The following is a 20,517-nucleotide window of genomic DNA, read 5'->3' as shown; positions in this document are numbered from 1 at the left end:
CTCTCTTTTTGCCAGTTGTAGTTTTTTAGCGTGAAAAGGTGTCAGTGCGGGTGACCCAGTTCAGTGACAGCATCAGCAGCAGTATGAGCTGATTTCTGTGGCTCTGATTCAGTTTTCTCTCCTCAGCTCTAAATGCATCAAGCCCAGCAGTCATTGCTTTATCCAGTCCAGCAGTGCACTGAGAGTCCTGGTTTTATTGTGGTAATAAGTGACGGAGCAGGTGTTGAAGTCAGGGCTGCACAGATTACACAAAATACACAAAAAGGTGACAGGTTAAGATTTTTCAAAACTGTTATGTTGGTTTCAGGACTGATGAATGTACATCAAAATGGATAATTGTCAAGTGGAACATACGTACTTATCTAAAATACAATTCTGCATGTAAAACCTTGTAGAAGCCCATAACGTAATAAATTCAGTCTCATAGGCCCCTAAAGTAATAACTGACCAATAACGTAATAAAAGTCCTGAACCTATAACGTAATAACTTTTGGCCAATAACGCAATAACTTATTACGTTATTGGCTGTTTTTTACGTTATGCAAAAAAAAAAAAAAAACTTTGAAAATGTAATAACTGGTGTTTAAGAGCTGTTTGCCAAAGACAAGTTGGTGTGTTTTTTCAATGTAGAAAATAGTTTGAATGAGATTTTTTTTTTAATGTTTAAATGTAAGAAAGGTAACAGCAATCCTCATTATTTTTGTGCTCAGGTTAAATATGTTAAGTTATATTGTTCTATTCTCCAGTTCAGGATCTAAAGTTGTTAAGACCAGAACTCAATTTTGTTATTTATTGTTTAATTTTATCTTGAAGAACACAAGCCATGACAAATATAGAAGATTTAAGTAACAACTGTTACAGAGTTTTAATCAAGATTGCATTTTTCATGACGAAATTGAGTACTTTTTTGAGGCACAAACTGATATGCTATATGCTATTATGATCGGTTATTATGTTTGCCTATAACATTGTCAAAAGGGGCAAATGTACTACACTCTTGGCTGGTTATTACATTTTCAAAGGGTTTTTTTTTTTTCATCAGGCCCATAACGCAAAAAACGGGCAATAACGCAATAAGTTATTGCGTTATTGGTCAAAAGTTATTACGTTATAGGTTCAGGACTTTTATTACGTCATTGGTCAGTTATTACGTTATGGGGCTATTGCATTTTAAAAAGGCCAAATTTATTACGTTATGGGTCGTTATTACGTTATAGGTCATTTGATGTTATGGGCTTCTACAAATCTTAATTGTAGACAGTCCTGTGAGACACTTGACATAAACAAGACTTTTGGCTGCTTTTTACTAAATGTTAGTTTAGGCAGGCCATGAAGTCAAGCTCCTCCCACCATCAGCTGCCCCATCAGCTGACAACTCAACTGAAAACATACAACTGGCTAGCAAGTAGCCAAAATAAGCATTCACTTCAAGCTGCTTTAGCCTGCTCCTGCTGCTCCTCCCGCAAACAACTTCACAACCCTCCACCATCCCAGCTCCTCCTTTTAAGCTGTGTCCGATTTTACCAGTGTCATATGTATTTTCGCTGCTGCTCTCCCTGGTTTGGCTTTTCATATATGCACATGAGAGGGGAGGTGTGCTCTCCCCACCTCAGGCTTTTGCACTCAGCATGAACATGTGTAAGGGCAGGGAGCACTAGATATCACTTATTGCATGTAATTAATACATTCTTTTAACAAGAGCGATCCTGTCTGATCTGATTTCAGTTACTGATACTTCACTAAAACAATGATCATTAATGTCTCTGTAGTTTTGATCCTTCATGTTAGATGTTTGGTATAGAAATGGTGACCTTGATTCAAACATCTCTTGTATTTTTCCAACAAGAACATGTCCATTTAGAACAAAAGGATGCTTGGGAGTAGGTTTCCAGGGAACAGTAATTGGAGTTGCACATCAGCAGTGTAACATTTTGGAGAATTTTAAACTACCCTAAAGTCCAAACCACTTATGTAACATTTCTCTTAAAAAAAGAAACATATAAGACAAATCATCATTTTTAAACTAAATTCATGCATTTTTTTTTGTTTTGCCAATTTGAGTGCAACAAGCTGTAAAAAATAGTGACTTGTAAAATGTTGGCAAACACTTACATTATCAGTTCAACATTTAGCTCCCTTTAATCTGTGTGTTTTTGTCTCCATTAACTCCTGATGGAAGATTCTGGCTCTTGGAATTTGCTTCTCTGGGTTCACAAAGGTTACTAACTTTAACCATTTGTCATACTTAGGAAAGGATAAAATCATTTTTTCACAACATAAATGATGCTGTTAAAGAGCAGCTAAGAAGTGACGGAGTGCTCCGTATTTTGAAAACACATAGTTTCTCCCGCTGAACTTCATGAAGAGTACTTTTAGATAATATGGTCATCTATTTTCATCTCCTGTAACTGACAGCCGCAGAACGTGGGAGCAAATAGGGCAAACCCAAATCAGGACAGATCCCCTGTTGTTATGAGAGTCAAACCTCCCTTTGCAGCCCAAGTCCTTCTTATCCAAGTGTTTGAGATGAGACACGGGACAGAGAACCAGGCTGAGGGCCTGGGTCAGCCAGATCCTAAAAGTGTTGGATGTATCTTTACAGGACAATAAAAGTGTGTTTAGGTTTTGTCACCCAGGAAAAGTTCTTCTTCAATAAACAGTTCTTGACAAAGTTATTAGACCACCACCCAGTGTGTGTTGTTGGCTACCACTGTCTAGGTCAATAGTATACCTCTGATTACCTATTTTATGATTCTGTTATGGTTAATCCACCAGTATGTGCAAGCTCGTTCATCAAAAGTATTTATTCAATATTAAAGTATGATTTAAAAAAATAGTTCTGTGAAAATTGTTTTGTTGTACCACAAACTACCAGGGCGTTTGGATTGAAGATTAAAGAAATTTGGTGTGACTGTGGGATATTGACTCTTTATCCCTTTAACTACCTCTCCTTTTAACTTTAACTTAACTTTTTTTTTTTAATGAAAAGGAATATTAAGTAAGTATTCAGTTTTAACTTCAAATTAAAAAAATCTTTATTTATCCCTTAGGGGCAATTAAAGGCACAAAGAGCAGTAAACAATGTAAACAACTGTAGACAAAGATGAAACCAAAATAAAATAAAAAATAAATAAAAATAAAAAAAGCACTGAACATTGAGTTTAAATTTAGTCTTTTTTATTTTTTTAAACACTTTTAACATTCCATATACCAAAAAAAGGCCATGATAAATTAAAAATATGTTGTCTTTTTTTTTTATTTTTATAAATGTTGATGGTGTTGAACAACAATAGAACAGAAATCTCAAAATTCAGAAAAAATATTTAAAGCTGTAGAGAGGACCCACTTAGTTTTTACTCAATGGTAGCAGTTCAACATATTTTCAAGGAGATACAGAGATTAAAAAAATACTCTATCAAATGGTTGAGCAGCAAGTTAAAGGGTTATTGGCCAGATGTGTGTTGCCACATGAGTCAGCACCAATCAAAGACAGACCGCCACATGACTGCTGCTTTTAATCATAATAGTTTTTGTCAAACAAACTTGAGTAATATTTGAATTCTTAGGCACTACCTGTAACAGAGTATTTTAAAAGTGTGTGGCGGTGTTTCTATAGGCCTATGATCTGAAAGCTGCAGTGAATTTCAGTGAACTTATCAAATATAGGACACATGATGAGTGTCAGACCCCATCCCACTGCAGTGTATCCCGGCCTGATCCAATGGCATCTGGTGCTGTCTGCTCTGCCAATTAGCTCTCACAGGCCTTCAGCTAAAAATGTATTAGGTGAGAAACCGCAGTCTTACTTTAAAATGTGACGAAGATGAATCTGTGTCAATGTCTGGAGCTCTCTGCTGCTCCATTTTTGGTGAATTTTGCTTTGAGTATTGTGGAGGTCACTCAAGAACAGACCTGCAGGTTTGATATAAGTTATGCTAAGGACAGGAGGAGGATGTGTCTTCTAAATGCAGAGTGTAAAGCAGACTTTCAGCCTCTGGAGGCAAACATGATAGGAAAAAAAGCTAAGTGGTGAGCGTGACATCTGATAGATAAGCAATCTAAGCGCGTGTGTGTTTGTGTGTGTGTGTATGTGTGTGTGCGGTCAGTCTTGTTTTAGCTTGAGTGGAAGTGGCCAAGTCCATTTAGAAGCTGAACGGTCAAATGGCGAGCTAACTGTAAGCGGTTATGACTTTTATCAGCACTTTTTGTGGGCTGGAAGTCGTCCACACTTTGAGGAGGGAGCGTGGAATTGATTTATTAAGCCCATCCAGCAAAGATGCTGCAGCAATAACATTGTGTCAGTCAGTGGGGTTCTGTTGCATAACGCATTTTACCTCTTCTCTAAATATTCCCAACTTGCAGCTGTAGTATCACAGATGGCCTCAATTTATCAATTAAAGAAAGATTACAAAGCAGTATGGATTAGAAACATCATGATTGACTGGCAGTCATAAGATATAAGGACCAAACGTGATTGTGTAAGTGTGAAAGAAGGCTTTGTGCACCGATTACTGGAGGTAGACGCTTTAATTTATTTTATTTTTATTTATTTATTTATTTATTTATGAGTGTGTATGTTTGCTTAAGAACTGAATGTGTGGGGACTGTGTGCTAAAAGAGAGGAGACAAACTGTAACCCTCAGTGGGAAGGCAAGTGTTCTTCGCACATATGAGCACTGGTGAAGTGTGAAAAGCAGAGGTTATTAGCAGGACAAGCACAGGTTCAGTTAAGGGAAACTGAAGTTTAAAACACCGTTAGCAGTATTTCAGATTTAAGGCTGTGGGTGATTGTCAGATATAAAATATCATTTAAATTGTGTAAATGTAAATGTGAGCAGTGTATTTGTCACTGGCACATCTTTAGCTGTGTTGTGTAAACAGTGCAGAAAATGTGTAAGAAAGTTTACTCACTTTATCAAAGCTGCATGACATCAAAGTCTATGAAACATAAAATATAGTGTTATCATAGCTTAACGCCTTTCAGTGAGAACTTTATTGCCCAAAGGAGAACTAAAACAAAATAAGGCAGAGGACAGGGGGATGCAGTGGTCCTAAAAGCTGAAGACTCCTGATATATTTGTTTAAGTCCTCACAATAATTTGTCTCAGTGTAAACTTACACTCAGAACTAAACCTTTATGAGACATTTAACTTGCCTCATATTAAACCATAAAAAACTGCTATATCACTATCAGGTGATAACATCCTTAACTAACCTCATATTCCACCTTTAAATTACTTTGTCTAGCCATTTATTACATCATTAACTAACCCTTAAATTATCCTTCACTTACCCTCAAATAACACTATTTTACACTCTTAACATCTATCATACCTTTTCTAAACCTTAATAAAACACTCAACAAACCCTTCATTCCGACCTTTGTTCACGCTTAAAAACAACAGAAAAATATTATTAATTCTAAAATTCTTAGTAACCTTTTATTACATCCTTTAATGACCATTTATGGCACCCTTGATTATCCTTTGCTTCACCACTAACCAACGCTCCATGAGGCCCATTACTGACCCTCTTTGGCTGCTAAACAACATCTATTTACACCCATAAAAATGTATTATACTCTTTTGTAATGCTTTTATAAATTTAAAGGGTTATAAAATTCCATGAGTCTATCCGTTAACTGCTCAAAATTGTCTAAAAATAGGATGACATCTTCATCATGGATTAAAGGGGAGGGCCCTTAAACACCAAGGCCTGCCTATAGCTCTGTCCCACCAGGCATCTAGAGTGCTGGCAAAAACAGAGGGGAGGGGTTGGTTGAGTGGGGTGTTTTTAAAGAGACAGTAAAGTGAAATAATGTGTTTCAGACGAATGCTGAAATGAGAGTTTACTCAACACCAGTGTTAGAAAAATATGTATATTTTTCTATAAATCAAATAAAGCTACTATGGGGGTACCAGAGAGACAGTATAAAGCTTAAAAAACACAATACCATCTTTTTAAGATAAAGAGAAAATTAAAATGGTGTCACAAGGAGCTGAAGTGGGAATTACTGGCATTATGAGGGAACTACTGGTGAGAAGATAGAAACAGGGAGTTAATGTTTGGTTCAATAAAAACTGAGAGGCTTTGATGGATTTGGAGTAGACATTTCATTCCCCCTGGATATGTATGATGTATTAGAAAATCGTGATTGATAAGTATTTAGGTGACCATGAAGTATTTATTAACCTCTGACTGAAAATTATTGAAAGTCTACTGATTAAACTAACAAATAACTGGTGGGTAGATGTTTTTAAATGCCCAGATGTTTATCAGGCAGCTCTCTCCTCCCCTGCAGGATGGGTTCATGCAGTTTCTGGATTGGAGGAAGAGATTCTGCCCTGGTTTAAATCTCAACTTTAGCAAATTCAATACCCTTTCTGTATTAGTTTTCAGAGAGATATGAGCTTGAACACTCTGAATTAGAAAGCTACACAAGTCTTCTGTATTTAGATAATTTATTACACAAAGTAAGTACATAAATAGTAGCAGAAGCTTCAGGATTCCTCTTTGTCCAGATCATGATCCAGTATTGTCCATTTGAGTCCTACATCCAAGGAGCCATCACAGAGGTTTCCTTAGGTGCCTGCTGAGGAAATAAAACGGCGAACATGAGTGATAAGATTCAAAGTCAAACAGAAATGTCACCTCATGCTAAAGTAAGATTAAACTTTGTTAGTGTCTTATTTCACTAACTTTTTTATTAGAAACAGATTTCTGCAAAAACTTTTTTACCTTGTTCAGCTCAGGGAAAAGCTCTTGTATGGTTATGTCCAGTAGCACATATGTCAGCTGAAGGAAAGACAAGATAAAGTGGAGAGAGCCATACATGAAGAGAGGAAATAGATTCCTGAATAGGTAGTGAATTTATCATTGCTTCTGTCAGCTAAGATAGAGTGAGCTTGCCAACAAACATGCAGAAATAAACTTCTACAGTCACGTGATTGTTCATGCGTACCTGTTTGTTAAGAACTGGCTGTTGTAATCCATCAAAGAGGAGCCGTACTCCTTCATACCTGACCTCTTCTCCAATACATTTCCCCAGGAAATCTAAAAATAAACCACCTTTGAATTTCCCTGCTAACAAATGTAACTGACGTCCCGGTTTGCAACGTACACAACACATGGAGGATGTGTTTGAATACCTGGGATATAGTTCATCATCTCCTCAAACGTCTTCTTCGCCCTTTTCTGCTTGTCCTGAGCTGAGCGGGGCTGGCTGCTCTCACAAAAAACGGAGTCTAGAAGGGCAAAGATTATGTTCATCATCCTCTCACCTTTTAAATCACCGTTTTTAACGAGATAGTTAAAGAATTAAAGGCTTATTGCCACTCTCTTAACTATCACACTCATTTCAATTAGTCCTCATGACCTCTGCCGTACCTCTGAGCAGAGTGATGAGAGAGACGAGCCGGTGCTCCTGGACCACCTGATCCAGTTTGTGCTGAAGGTAATAATCTGTGTAAGCTTCCAGTGTGTTCTTAAACAGGATCCTGCCGGTCATCAGCAGGTGGTGCAGCCAGTCAGGGATGTGGAAGACGACTCGACCTGACACCAATAAAAGAGGAGCGACAGGGGAGAATGTGAGCGGAGTTCAGTGTTTTCATGCCTTTTTTACACTTCAGAGCACTTCAGTTCACTTACCTACATACATTAGGTAGTCATACACTCCCTCCACAGTGATCATTTCCATGAAGTAATTCTGGTTGTGCCTCTTCTCAGTCAGCTCAGAGCGGTTAGCGTTGTTCTTGAAGAGGTCATTGAAGAGCTGTAAGAGAGCGATGAACATTAACTTTGAGACAGAAGCCCATTTCTACTCCAAGAACCCAAAACTCAGTTCATTTTTATCATTATGTTGAAGACCAGCGTTGAAGTAGAGGTCCTTCTTTATTCCAAATGAACGTGTCTGATTAACCTGAACCGAAAAAAGGTCTGAGACCAACTCTACCACCTTGAACTTTCCCCAAGAACTAGACACTTTGAGGCACTATGTGCTTTTCATCCTGTGAGCTGAGGGTCACTGGTGGAACAACAAGCCTCCAAGCCTCAGTGGAACCACTGACAACAATCGTCCAAACTAAACGTTTAGTTCCTGGAGGAGAAGTTCCAGGAACTTTTTGTTCTGGTTGAAAAGCACCTTTTCATTTAGATGAGACATGTTTTAGTTCCCTTTATTTTAAGACAACTGAAGACATTGATATATTTAAAAAAACAACAAAAGAGAGATTTTTGTTGCAACTTTAACTTTAAAAGAAAAAAAATCACATAACAAAAAACAGGTTTCTTAAACACTGTCGTGACAAACACAAGTCACTATTCAGGTCTGAAAACTTCTTCTCAAATATTTCATAACAATGCTCTGCTGGACTGTGTGTTTGAAGCATAGACTGTATACAGAGTGGACAGCCTGGCTCCACCATTCACTGTTGTACGGTTTTCGAATCCCCCTGTCACAGGCGCCGCCATTGGCAGCTGTGCAGTACACTGTGAGGGATTTTTTTTATTTCGAGAGTCTAATCACTTCTTGAGTCTACCTCCTGACACATTCTACAGTCCCTGAAAAAAATGCATAAGAACAACAGCTGTCAATAAAAGCCTCGTTTTTAACCTCTTATAACTAACGAAAACAAAACTTTTCAGAAAAAAAGAGGACTTGAATACAAGACAGCCAAATAATATCTTTAAATCACCACAACAATTGGATGTGAGTAACATTTCTAAAAGGAGTATTAATTTTTTAAAGTTTGACCACAGCCCATCAGAAATGACTGGAGAGATGGATTTTTGACCTTTACGGCAGCCAGCCACCAGGGGGAGCAGTTTTTGTGGCAACCTCACTTCGAGCTGATGACGTCCATTTTTTTACAGTCTATGGTTTGGAGTAATTGGCAACACAGCAGTTTAACCGAGTCTGAGCAATAAGAAGGATTCAGACTGTATTGAAAAGATGAAGTTGTTACCTGGACTTACAGGCGGAAAGAGACGGAGATGAACAGAGGAGACCCACCTTTTTGTCGTTCTCTGAGGTGGGGCTCAGGATGGTGAGCTCGGGGCGGCTGGGTTTGGGTTTTGGAGATTCACAGGAGTTGAAGAAGGACTGAATGAAAGGCTCCAGATGCTGCCCTTTCTGACAGAAAACACGTAAAAATTTGTTGAATATACAAAAAAGTTGAAAGATGTGATGGGAAAACATGGAAAGATGAAGCCGGTGTCCTAAACCGCTTCCAGAGACACACACACCCCAAGAAACATACATCTCACCTCTTTTATCAGTTTGCTTGGGACTGACTTGATGATTTTCCCTGTAAAACAAAGAAAATAGAATCTCAGTGACTTAAAGTTTGTCTTGAAAGTACCTTTTCTCATCTATCCAACATAACTATATCATTTCTCCTGTACCTAGGTTCACATCAGGTAACATCTTGTCATGGAACTGAGATTCCATACTGTGAGGAGACAGGAAGTCGGCGAGCAGCTGGCTGTTGCTGAGCTCTGGATGCTGCAGAAGTTTCTGCAAAGTAAACAGAAATAAATGCGTCGATCAGGCGACCTCAGGTCAGTGCAGAGGCTTTTAAACACATTAGACATGGAAATAAGAGTGAGCACACACAGGGTCAGTGTGGGGACACGTTAGATATCAGAAAGTTTCATTCTTTTTGTTACAACAGAGAGGGCCGATTAGCAAGGTTCAAGTTGCTCTGTAGCCTTTTATAAGAGATTAGAGCAGTTGGTTATTTTCCTCAAAATTTTGGGTTATTTTTAAATAACTTCCAACCGTCAAAGCAGCCTTATCTATCCTCTAATTTAAAGATGACATAAAAACAATATGAAAGGACTCAAAAGTTGTTTTTTTGGCAATAAATAACTGACCACAGTGAATGGTTTGACTACTTTTAACCATGTTAGTTGTAAAACTGTAAATAAAGAGTAGGTAGGGTTTGTAGCTACTTTTTGAACAGACATTCTTGCCCTCCTGCATTTTTTTTATAACTTTAGCAATCTTAGTTTACCAATTCACACTTATCTCTGAGAAGGTGTGAGTGCATTTGGGTTTTGCGCTCAAGAAAAACAAGTTTATGAATAAACATAACAGCAGAAGATGAAAGAGATGATTGGGATTAGACGGTTGTTCACTATCAAAATGACTGAAACACTTTCTACTCTAACAATCTTTTCACATAAAAAATATTTGGTTGTTTGTTGAATTTTGTTTTGTTCAATTTATAAGGCATTAATATACTGTCTAATAACTTTTCATAGCTGTAGTTTCGATATTTGAGGCCATATACCTGAAGATATTCCTGGAACTCCTCCCTCTTGGATGTGAGGAACTCATAATTCTTAGGACCAATGATTCTCTTTGAAGGCAACTGTGCGTCTGGAAATGAGCCTGCAGAGGGAGTGAGAGTTCAGAGAGGAACACTAGAAAGGTCATTAACAAAATGTCTATCTCTGTTTCCCATAAACACAGAAGAGCAGGGCCATCCTCAAGATGGTAACACCTTCAGGAAAACCTTACAGGAGAGGCCCTCCAGTGCTAACGAGCATGAAGACAGAAAAGAAGAAGAAGAAATCTCACCATGGAACTCAGTGAGCTTTGACTCAAGGACATAAAACTCCAGATATCTTCTGTACACAGACCAGTGCTCAGTCTCATGTCCCACTGTGGACAAACACAAATAAGGAAGACACACAGTGAGATTAACCCTTAAAAGCCTGTCTGACCCATCAGAAAAATGGACAGAAAATTCCAATTTTTTGGAACTGAGATTTTTATTCACCCTTTAACAAAATCCGCAAAAAATATTGCTTTATTATTTTTTTTTAAGGTACTATTATTTGGATTCAATTTGATAAATGGGCAGTTTTGGCAACTTGTTTAATAAAGTTTGTATGCATTGTTTTGATGCAGAAAATACTTATTTTAAAAAATGAGAAACAATTAAGGTGTAATTCTTCACGCAACTTCTTCAAATTTAGTGAAGATTTTACGAAGAAAAGTGTGTGGACAATTCTTTGAGAGCAGCCATTTTGAAAAGGGACAAAATATGACTTCAGCTGCTGGTAGTGAAATCAGAATAGAATAATACTCAAGGAGGAAAAATACCTTTTTAAAAATTTTTGAACTTTTTGCCATGTTGATGAGATAGAGGTCATATATGTATCAAATACGATACGTTTGGCAATAAAGGTTTAATAAGTCAGTTTACTGATTCTGGTAAGGACTCATATTTTCTCTTTAACAGTGGATGTTTTTTTATGTTTTTGTCATATTAATCAAACAGAAGATAGGGCGCACACTGAAAAACACTTTTTTCCTTTTAGAGTTACATAAACAGATTTCAAACAGTTCTCTTCAGATAACAAAACTTGTGGGGGTTTTTTGTTTTTTTGTTTTTTTTTAACATTTAAAGCTTTTCAGGTCACATTTCTGAGGCCTCCTCCACCTGAAGCTAACTTTACCCAGACTAGTATTTAGTAATGTAAACTTATCAACAGCCTGAAATATAAAGTGCTAATTTGATCATGTTACAGATATTTTCTGAAGTTTGCAAACCAAGCCAGTGGGTGCTGTGACATTTTGTTTTGTTGTGGGTCAAATTCTTCCTCAGATTGCATAACTGTGTCCTTCAGAACAAGCCCAGCCAACCCACTGTAAGATGTCGCGCAGCAGAAAGCGCTCTCAGAGGACAGCGAGTGAGACAGGAGGACAGGTCTGCAGACTCTCACCTGCTTTCCGGTCATTGCGCTCTACATCGATACAGAACACAGGAATCCTCTCCCTCTTCACGTCATCGTCATAAAAATCAATGTACGGGATGGTAATGTTCCATGCTGAGAGGTTTCGGGGTGTACTCGGGGTGGAGGCCGCCTCCATGGGGGAGTCGTCCTCCAGTACCATCATGGCTTCCTCCACCTTGAGAGGGAGGATGAACGAAAGGTTAAGGGCGAGTGGTACCAGAGGGAACATTAGCTCATGGTCAAGAGTCTTGGGACTGTCTGACCAAGTTCAACTTCGGTTTACTTTGTACCAGTTTAATATTAAATACCTTTTATCCCTCTAACCTTGCTTGCCATGACTTGGTAGCTCCTTTCACATTCAGACTTCAACTCAAAACAAAACAGTACAAATATGGCACCTGAGAAGTATTTCTGGATGTTGAGCCAAATTTGTTATTGCACTAGCTGCGGACAGGACAACACATCAGCACACATGGCCTGTTTGAAGCCAAAAATATCATTTCAGCAGTCTCTGTCCGTATGGAAAAAATGAAGAATTTATTGGATCAGAACGATAAAGACAAAGACATATGTCATGCTTGGCTTATGAAGTCATTTCATATATTGGGGAGCTATCAGAGCATGTTCATTTTTATTTTGTTTTCTGAATCCGGATTATATATATATATATATATATATATATATATTTTGTTTGTTTGTTTGTTTGTTTGTTTGTTTGTTTGTTTTTTTTTGTTTTCCAAGGGTCAAAACATTCTTTTAAAGACTTAAACTGGTGATATCAGTATGGAAAACTGGGCTGGTGAACCGCTTCCCTTTTGTTATTCACCAACACCCCCAAGTGGTTGCTGCAGTTATAATACAGAGAGGCGTTTTGTGTTGATTTCACTTTTTGCAGTTGCGTTCTTGGTTAAGATAAAAGGACAAAATCTAAATTTTAAAATGTATTTCTTATTTTTACTTAAAGCCAGCATGTCTCATTAATCTGAAAATGGACACACAAGCTTGTTTAATATGTGTTTTGAAGGAGTCTGGAGTATTCTGCTCACATATTTCAACAATAATTAGGTTTCTGAATACTTAAACCAGCCTCACCATATCATCTTCCCCCTCCACCAGCCCGTAGGATGGCAGCATGGCCCCCTCCATGGTTGTGCTCTTGAACACTCCTTTGATCTTGCTGCCAATGCGGCTGATCCCAAAGGACTCGCCCCTCTTTGACGTGTTCCTGCAGGCCATACAGGGAGCTTATTAGACAATGCATGAAGGAGGAGGAGGTGTGCATGGCTCTTGCGAAGCGCATGCAGCCTGAAAGATGTGACAGCAAAGGAATTGTAGAGGAGAGCAGAGAGGGAAGCGAGGAGCTGCAGACTGCATAAACATCATGACTCTACAATGAGGAGGGAAAGCTAAGGTAGCCAAACCCAAAGCCAAAACTTCACTTCACAGCCATCTCTTAATGAAATGCCTGGGTTGTTGTTTAAGGGCAGCAGCAGGGCCAGAAGCAGACACAGCACACAGCAGTGATTTCATGAACAGATGTCTGGTTTTGGGTAGATTATACATTTTAATGAGGACGAAAAAAATTTCAGCCAGGAAAGACACGGCATAACAGGTGCTCTGTGTGTAAAGATCACCATATCAGCCGTGATGATACACCAGGAAACTGGACATCAGAAAGTCACTGCACTGTTAAAACAAACCTGGCATCTTTAGCCTGAACAAACCAAAAGTGTTAGACAGACACATAATTACAAACAGGGTCTCGTGCATCAGCCCCAACATGCAAGGACGAGGGGTGACGAAGAAAGGGAGAGTGGACAGCATGACATCACACTGAGCGACCTGTGACACACAGATGGACCCTGACTTACTTGGGTGATGGGTGGCGGTGGGATAGCGAGCCGTATGGTAAGGCTGTGAACGTGGACTGGGCATGAAGGGAGTTAAAAGATGCAGGTGAAGAGCTGCCAGAGGCGGTGAACAGTGAGGACGGAGACTCAGGGCTCCAGTCCCAGGAACTATAAGCAGAACAGGGTCATGTCCCACGGGCAAGAGTAGGGAGAGGGTCGTGGATCATATCAGGGGTGGGCATGGTGGTTACAGAGTCAAAGTGGACACAGACACAGCACGGTGGAGGCAATACAGAGATTGGGGGGTGGACAGGTGAGCAGAGTGGAGGGGGTTGGTTACTGAACTGCAGACATGAAGGGAGTTGAAGCTTGTGGTTGTTTTTGTATGAATGGAGTGCCTTTTACTCTCTATTTCATTTTTTTCCTTTGAGTGGCATAAGTCGTGCTGTTTTTAAATGTGCCTTCAATATAAGAGCGCTTTCTTAACTAGAGGAGTAAACAACAAAATCTGCATCGCTTCTGAAGTTCCTCTGCTGTGTAATACTTTCATTTTGACGCAAGCAAACCAAAGTCTTCTTCATTTAATGAATTTCTCAAAATGAATCCCAAACTAATCTAGAGTTTGTATTGCCTGTATTCTGTCTCTTGATTAGCCTCACTTAAAAACTGTTAACAATAACTCATGCACTATGATTAACACCGTGAGCTCATTCAGGTCACATTTCACCCCCGCCTCTTATTTGCATTCACAACACAGGCACCAAATAAAATCCCTATTTAGCACTGAAATTAGATTAGCCAAGAATTAAACATCATTATCATCTTATCAAGTTGTACTCATCGAGCTGAAGCCCTGATTGCAGGTGACAGTGAGCACGGATCATTCCTGATTAAAAAAAAAGCAGCACATGTTCCTCCGTAGACCAGTCAGGCGAAAATGATGTGTTGTTTGTAACTTGCGTGCAGAAGCACTGTTCAGCAAGCCACTGTTTTTTTATTTTTTATACTTCAATCAGCACACACTGATGCCGTATACTCACCGGATGTCATCCATACTGAGGCTATTTCTGGAACAATATGCACAAGGAGTTAGTGGCAGGGCCCCACGGCCGCAGACACACCGCGCCCCAAAATAGAAACAGGGCAGTCCATACCTGGACTCATGTAGCTGCACTTCAAACCTTTAAACACTGGTGAATAAACTATTTGTATCTTCACTCTTTAAACTATAGCTAATTTACGGCTATAAAAAGAAAAACATTTGTTGGATGCAGTTGACACAGAGTGCCATCTGCCTTCATGCTGCAGTTGCTTTAAAGATTAGATCATAAATTATGACTTCTGTGAATTCAGTCATGGCTCAAAAATAACAAATGATTCAATAAATTTGTGAGCATAACTATCAGACTAAAATCAAGAAAAAGTAAATCAAAGCCTACCTGCTCATCTTAGAGTTCCTGGCAGGGGACTCAGCCCCTCTTAAAAGCTGGCGGAAATACTGGAGAACGACATGAAAAAAGCAAATAATGTGAACTCATTTCAGATCAAACACAGCAAACTCTTCATCTAAAGAAACATTCTGCTCTAAGTCTCCAGTGACCATTAGCTGCTTTAATAAAAAGCATAGCTGCTCTTTTTATTTCAGATAAAAATAACATCATTTTCCAGACACGCTATGCAGGGTTGTGGCCTGCTGTGGACAATGACTGTGCTCTGGTCCACCCAGCTGTATTCAATGAAACACTCTCTGAGGGGTGAAATTCGGCTTGGCAGCTTGGCGTAACGCCAGTGTCGACTCATTGGCCAGTTACACTTCTGGTATTGATGACATGGCCAATAGTGGTTGGCGGCTGAGAGATCGGAAGACGATAGCGCAAGAGGGTCATGAAATAAAAACGTTTCCAGTTCAGCAGATAAGTTTTGTCCCTTCTGACGCAAACAGCTGAGGATATTAACATCCAGCTTATGCGGGTTGAAAGGATTGTATTTGGAGGCAGAGCAGGACAAACAGATGAAACAGATTGAGTCTTTGGCGTATGTTGCTGAGCTGAGCAAGTGAGTTGAATTATGAACTGTGAAGCGTGGACGCTAACCTCGTCACTGTGACAAAACATGGGAGTGAAGACGTTTTCCAGCAGGGACAGGACGTGCTCGTAGGCTTCAAACAAACACCGCATGGTCTGCAGTTTCACCACATCCGCATACGGACCCTCTGCAACTAACAATTCAAACAAAAATCATCATGTTAAGATACAAACTTTTTTCTGATGACAAATTATTTTGGTGGGTCTAGAAAATGCCTGTCACATACTGTTGCGTATTTCTTCCACTATGAAGGGGTCGAAGCGGATTTTATCCACACTCTCGTCCAAACAGTAGGTCTCGTAGATTTTTTTCACCTCCTCATGAAGCAGTATCTTCTCTGAGTCAGACAACTCTGGACACAGTATTCTGTCGTTGAATTCCTCTGAAATGGTGATTCACACATTAAGGTTTGACTTTTTTGTTCAGTTTTCCCTAACGGTACCTGAATGTGTGGCTGGTGGCAGTTTCTCCTGAATGATTTCCAAACTAAACTGGTGCAAACAACTTACAACAATAGTTCAGGAAATGTTAGCAAAGCATTTCACAGGTGTTAGACCAACTCACCAACTGCGAGGCAGAACTGGAGCACATGGACAGCGCCTTCTTGCTTCAGGAAGTTCATGAAACGGAAAAGAAGGTCTTGTTGTTCTCTGATTTCTTTGAGCTCCAGCTTCAGCACCTGATGAAGAACAGAAACACAAGCTTGTTTAGCTCCCTAAGACCTGGTACACTCGCTGTTTTTAGTGATTACAGTTTTATTCAGCTGGGGGTTATTTAAGTACACTGCAATAACTAGACTCATTCACCTGTCAAGACCAAAAAATGTCTTCTTTAAAAGACAAAAATCAGGCGTGAATTTCTAGAAGGGAAAAAAATAATAATCTGCTGTTGTGGTAAAAACATTCGCTCCTGACTTCTCAAGAAATAAAAATAATGTATTCATTCAAAAAGTTTAACCAGTTTAATTTTCTTACCCCATTAGATTTTTTTTTACTCTCTTCAGGCAATTCAGGCTTCATTTTATATTTTAATATCATGAATTGTCAGGTGAATGTGACTCATATTCCATCTGAAAAGACGCTTTTCTAGAAATAAGACATTCACACTTCTTTAGGTTAAGTTTTTGCAGTATTTTTTCTCTAAGAGGTTAAAAAACTTACAGATGTCTTTTTGTTGCGGATGTCCGCGTACTTCTGCAGGAAAGGAACCATTGTTGAAGAGGGCTCTGTGGCTGCTTCAGGCTGGTGATAGGAGTAAACAGAAACATGCTCAGTGTAGTCATCCACAAGGCACACACTCAAATAAACTCTGCTCTTATGTTGACATACAGTTCACAGCAGACTTACAGGGGAATTGTCGATGAATATCAGGAGTAAGTGATTCACTGTGTCCTGAAATATTAAGGAAGCAAGTAAGACCACAAAATGCCAAAATCAATCAGATTTGTCATCTGAATAATTAATTACATCTGCAGAAGAAGGTCAGGAAAAGGATTTAGTTTGGAAAAAAGCTGATAATTTGTCTACACTCACAGGATCAGCCAAGTAGTCCAGTGAAGGAAGGAAGACAGAACCAGCCAAGACTTCTCTTATAAGGAGAGTAAGAGATCTGAGAGAGGCAGTAAGAAATGAGAAACTCAGAGAGTCAAGAAGGATCCAAACTTACGTTAGTCTGGTGTCAGAGCTGTCAGACACAGTCCACTGAGGTTTGGAGGTTTTGTTTTACCACGGCAAGAACAGGCTTACCTGCAGTCTGTAGCCTTGGGTGGTAGGATGTAAGGGAAAAGCATCTCAGTCAGCCTCCGGAGGTAGAGGAGCTCATCTCTGCGACTGCGAAGTGCCACGTGCAGGTCGGGACCATACTCATCCAGAGCGGCTTGTTGGAGAAACTCTGTGTTCTTCACTACAGAGGAGGAAAGTAGCGCAGAGAGGCTTTCTTTTCACCGTGCAAACAAAGAAAAGACTCAGTGGATTGTGCAGATGAGCCTTACCTTTCTGTCTCGCTTTGCTAATTATCTCAATGTGCTTCATAGAAACTTTAAGGAGCTTTTGTGTGATTAGTGACGCCACATCCACCTGAGAGAAAATAAAATGTGTTCAATAAAAACAAAATGTATGTTGAGTCAACATCATCAAAAAGTTTGACTCTTTCTTTTTACCTTCTGTGTTCGGCGCACTAACACAGCAGCAAAGAAGCGCAAAGTGACTCTGAGCTCATCGACAAACGCTTCATCATCAGTGACGTCTCTGAAAAGAAGCACTGGTCACAACACAACATATTGTACAGTTTCATTTTTTATATCATTGTAAAAAAAAAGACATCTTACCTATACCATGGATAAACAAAATTCTCCAAAACCAGCTCCAGAATCTAAATAAGTAAACAAACAGAGCTGTCAGAAAGTTGGGTATATTCAGTGGAGGATGTTTTTTAAACTCGTGAGTAATTCATGCACGTACCTCTGAAAGTGAAGCATCCACCTTAGAGGGAACTTTCAGATCAAGCCAAGGCTGATAGTTTTCCAGTAATAAAGTGGGTCTATAAGGAAATTTGGGGGGAAAATGAATCACACACTATGTACAATGCAAAGAATGACCACTGGAGGGCAGTGTTACATCATCCATTGCTTGATAAACAAGTGTTTTGGGAGCAAGCTGAACCCATTGACATTAACAGTTGTGTCAGAATGGGACAAAGACTTATTCTTGAATCAATCCAAATGACCTTTACTTTTTAAAAATACCAATAACAAAGGATAACACAGATGAAGGGTCACCAAGGAACACATTACAACCACATCGCCAAAAACTCCTGCAGCACAGAAGGTATCTCACCTGTGCCTTTTGCATTTGATATTTCCACAGACAGCACAACTGTGGCCCAGTGGAAACAGCTCCTGTTGGTACATCTGTCCATAAAAAAGGTAACAGGTTAAATGTAAAAAGCTTGAACATTGATCAAACTTATCCCCATTAGGGATGGGTACCTTTCACATTTGAAACAATACGGTACAGAAGCCCGGTACCTGGCAATCGGTGCTCAATGGTACCAATTTTTGGTACTTTTTTGTGCTTGTGTAGCAAACAATATCAATTTGTTCAATAATAAAATGTAATTTTTTTTTCAATTTAACATATTAACTCTTCAGTATGTAACCTTGTAATGCTGTGTTCATGTCCAGTATGGAAAACTACCTACTCTTCCACTCCCTCACAGTCACAAGGATGCATTTAAGTACCTAAACATGGTACCTTTTGTTCGTGAATTCATACCCCGTACTTTTGACAGAATTTGGTCGGTACCTATAAAAGTACCTAATTCGGTACCCATCCCTAATCCCCATGCAGCTGTAAAATCTCTAAATCAAAGGGAGTGTAGTGCCCTATTTTTTAAATATCAGAGTGTCAATTCATAACAGACATCAACTAATTTTTTTTTGTCATTTTCATAACCATGCATCAATATATTGAAGACAAGTGTGTGTTTTTGATAATAATAATAATAATAATAATAATTATTATTATTATTATTATTGTTGTTGTTATTATTATTATTATTATTATTATTATTATTATTATTATTATTATTATTATTACTAGAATATTAGACCTTCAGGATGAAATGAAACTGGCAGAACTTGTGAGCATTTATTGTTCATGTGTGCTGACCCACCTTTGTCTTTGGTTTGATGGATGCTAAGATGTTGGGCAGCAGGGACTCAGGCCCCAAAGAGCAGTAGAAAGTGATGACTCCAGCCAGGAAGGACCAAAACACCATTATAATATGTATGTACCTGTCAAAACAGAAGGAACGCCCTGATTATCGCAACGGCTATTTCAAATGCATCATAACATGCATTGATGTAGTTTTGGTGTGAGGCTAGTTACCTGTTTAAAAGCAAAGTGGACAGCAGCAGGACCAGCAGCAGGAAGCAGAAAACTGGATACTGTCGCCCCAGCTCTCTGAACCGCTCCAGCTTCACCCTGTGTCTTATTTTCCTCAGAAAAGCCGTGATGCATCCCATCTTCGTCGCTTAGGCAGTCGTTTAACGCTCAGCCTACTCAGTATGACTGCAAAGTAGAGATAAATTGAATGACCATCCGAAAACAAGTAAAGGTGTGCTGCAGCCAAACGAAAAGGCGTCAGCCCAAAATTGTATAATTTGGTGCCACTTCTTTCCAGTACATACCGTTGATGTGATTTTATCAATGCGCTCTTGCACTTACTGTTAATGTACGGTGGATGTTATGGGCCATTTTTCTCTGTAGTCCATGAGAGACACCATCATGATTTTGCAAAAATAATAATATACGAAGGCTGCGTGCGTGGAGGATTAGCGTAAAAGAGACGATGTGCCGTGCACAGCTGTAAAGCACCGCCGGAATAGTTAATTACGCAGCATCGTTTGTGTGCAGACTGTCTTTACACTCGGGCACTGCTCGGCTTAATGGCTGCGCGGCTCTGGCTGTCATTTCGGGTCCGGCGAGGGGCAACGGTCGCTGCCTGGTCGTCGGCGCTGGATACGCATGATGTCACCTCCGCTACGCTCATAACCGCAGCCTGTAACACACCGGCTTCTGTAGTCCTCAGACCAACGAGAGGCGAAGTCAACTGAAAGCTCCTCTAATTAACTGAGGGAGAGCTCAATGGACGATCTCGAAGATGTACTTCAGTGTGTAAAAAAATGTACTAAAAAGGCGTGAATGTCCCACTAAAATGTAAAACATTATCAAATATTGTCGCAAAATGCAGCTTATACTTGTCCCACTGTAATGTATACCGATGTTAATTCAACTGATCTGAGGGCCTGAGCTCATGGTGCACCGTGCTCAGTGTT

At 39.4% G+C, this 20,517-nt stretch overlaps 1 protein-coding gene across 4 annotated transcripts; it reads right to left on the bottom strand.

Annotated features, from left to right (window-relative positions):
* Positions 1–6,444: 6,444 nt before the first annotated feature.
* Positions 6,445–20,268, bottom strand: LOC141806961 (sorting nexin-14-like). Of its 4 annotated transcripts, XM_074692700.1 has the most exons (31): positions 19,907–20,268; positions 19,568–19,750; positions 19,353–19,473; positions 18,515–18,588; positions 18,140–18,218; positions 18,007–18,050; positions 17,839–17,926; positions 17,671–17,755; positions 17,426–17,582; positions 17,213–17,288; positions 17,027–17,071; positions 16,841–16,921; positions 16,245–16,359; positions 15,907–16,062; positions 15,689–15,813; positions 15,035–15,093; positions 14,636–14,662; positions 13,617–13,763; positions 12,838–12,970; positions 11,734–11,920; positions 10,583–10,666; positions 10,293–10,393; positions 9,403–9,514; positions 9,265–9,305; positions 9,011–9,130; positions 7,648–7,771; positions 7,387–7,551; positions 7,149–7,244; positions 6,962–7,053; positions 6,739–6,795; positions 6,445–6,592 (listed from the first exon to the last, which is right to left on the bottom strand). In XM_074692700.1, exons 2-31 carry the CDS (start codon positions 19,702–19,704, stop codon positions 6,551–6,553), a joined length of 2,970 nt encoding a protein of 989 aa, XP_074548801.1. In that variant the 5' UTR covers positions 19,705–19,750; positions 19,907–20,268; the 3' UTR covers positions 6,445–6,550. The 4 variants fall into 4 exon arrangements, with proteins under 4 accessions (XP_074548801.1, XP_074548802.1, XP_074548803.1 ...); XM_074692701.1 differs by lacking the exon at positions 14,636–14,662; XM_074692702.1 differs by lacking the exon at positions 13,617–13,763 and having other exon boundaries at positions 19,907–20,267.
* Between the last annotated feature and the right edge of the window lie 249 nt (positions 20,269–20,517).

This window comes from Halichoeres trimaculatus, unplaced genomic scaffold, assembly GCF_033239565.1.
Source record: "Halichoeres trimaculatus isolate MK-OKI-2021-1 unplaced genomic scaffold, fHalTri1.1 fHalTri1_scaffold_17, whole genome shotgun sequence".
NCBI lineage: Eukaryota > Metazoa > Chordata > Actinopteri > Labriformes > Labridae > Halichoeres > Halichoeres trimaculatus.
This window is presented reverse-complemented; position numbering and strand designations above follow the sequence as displayed.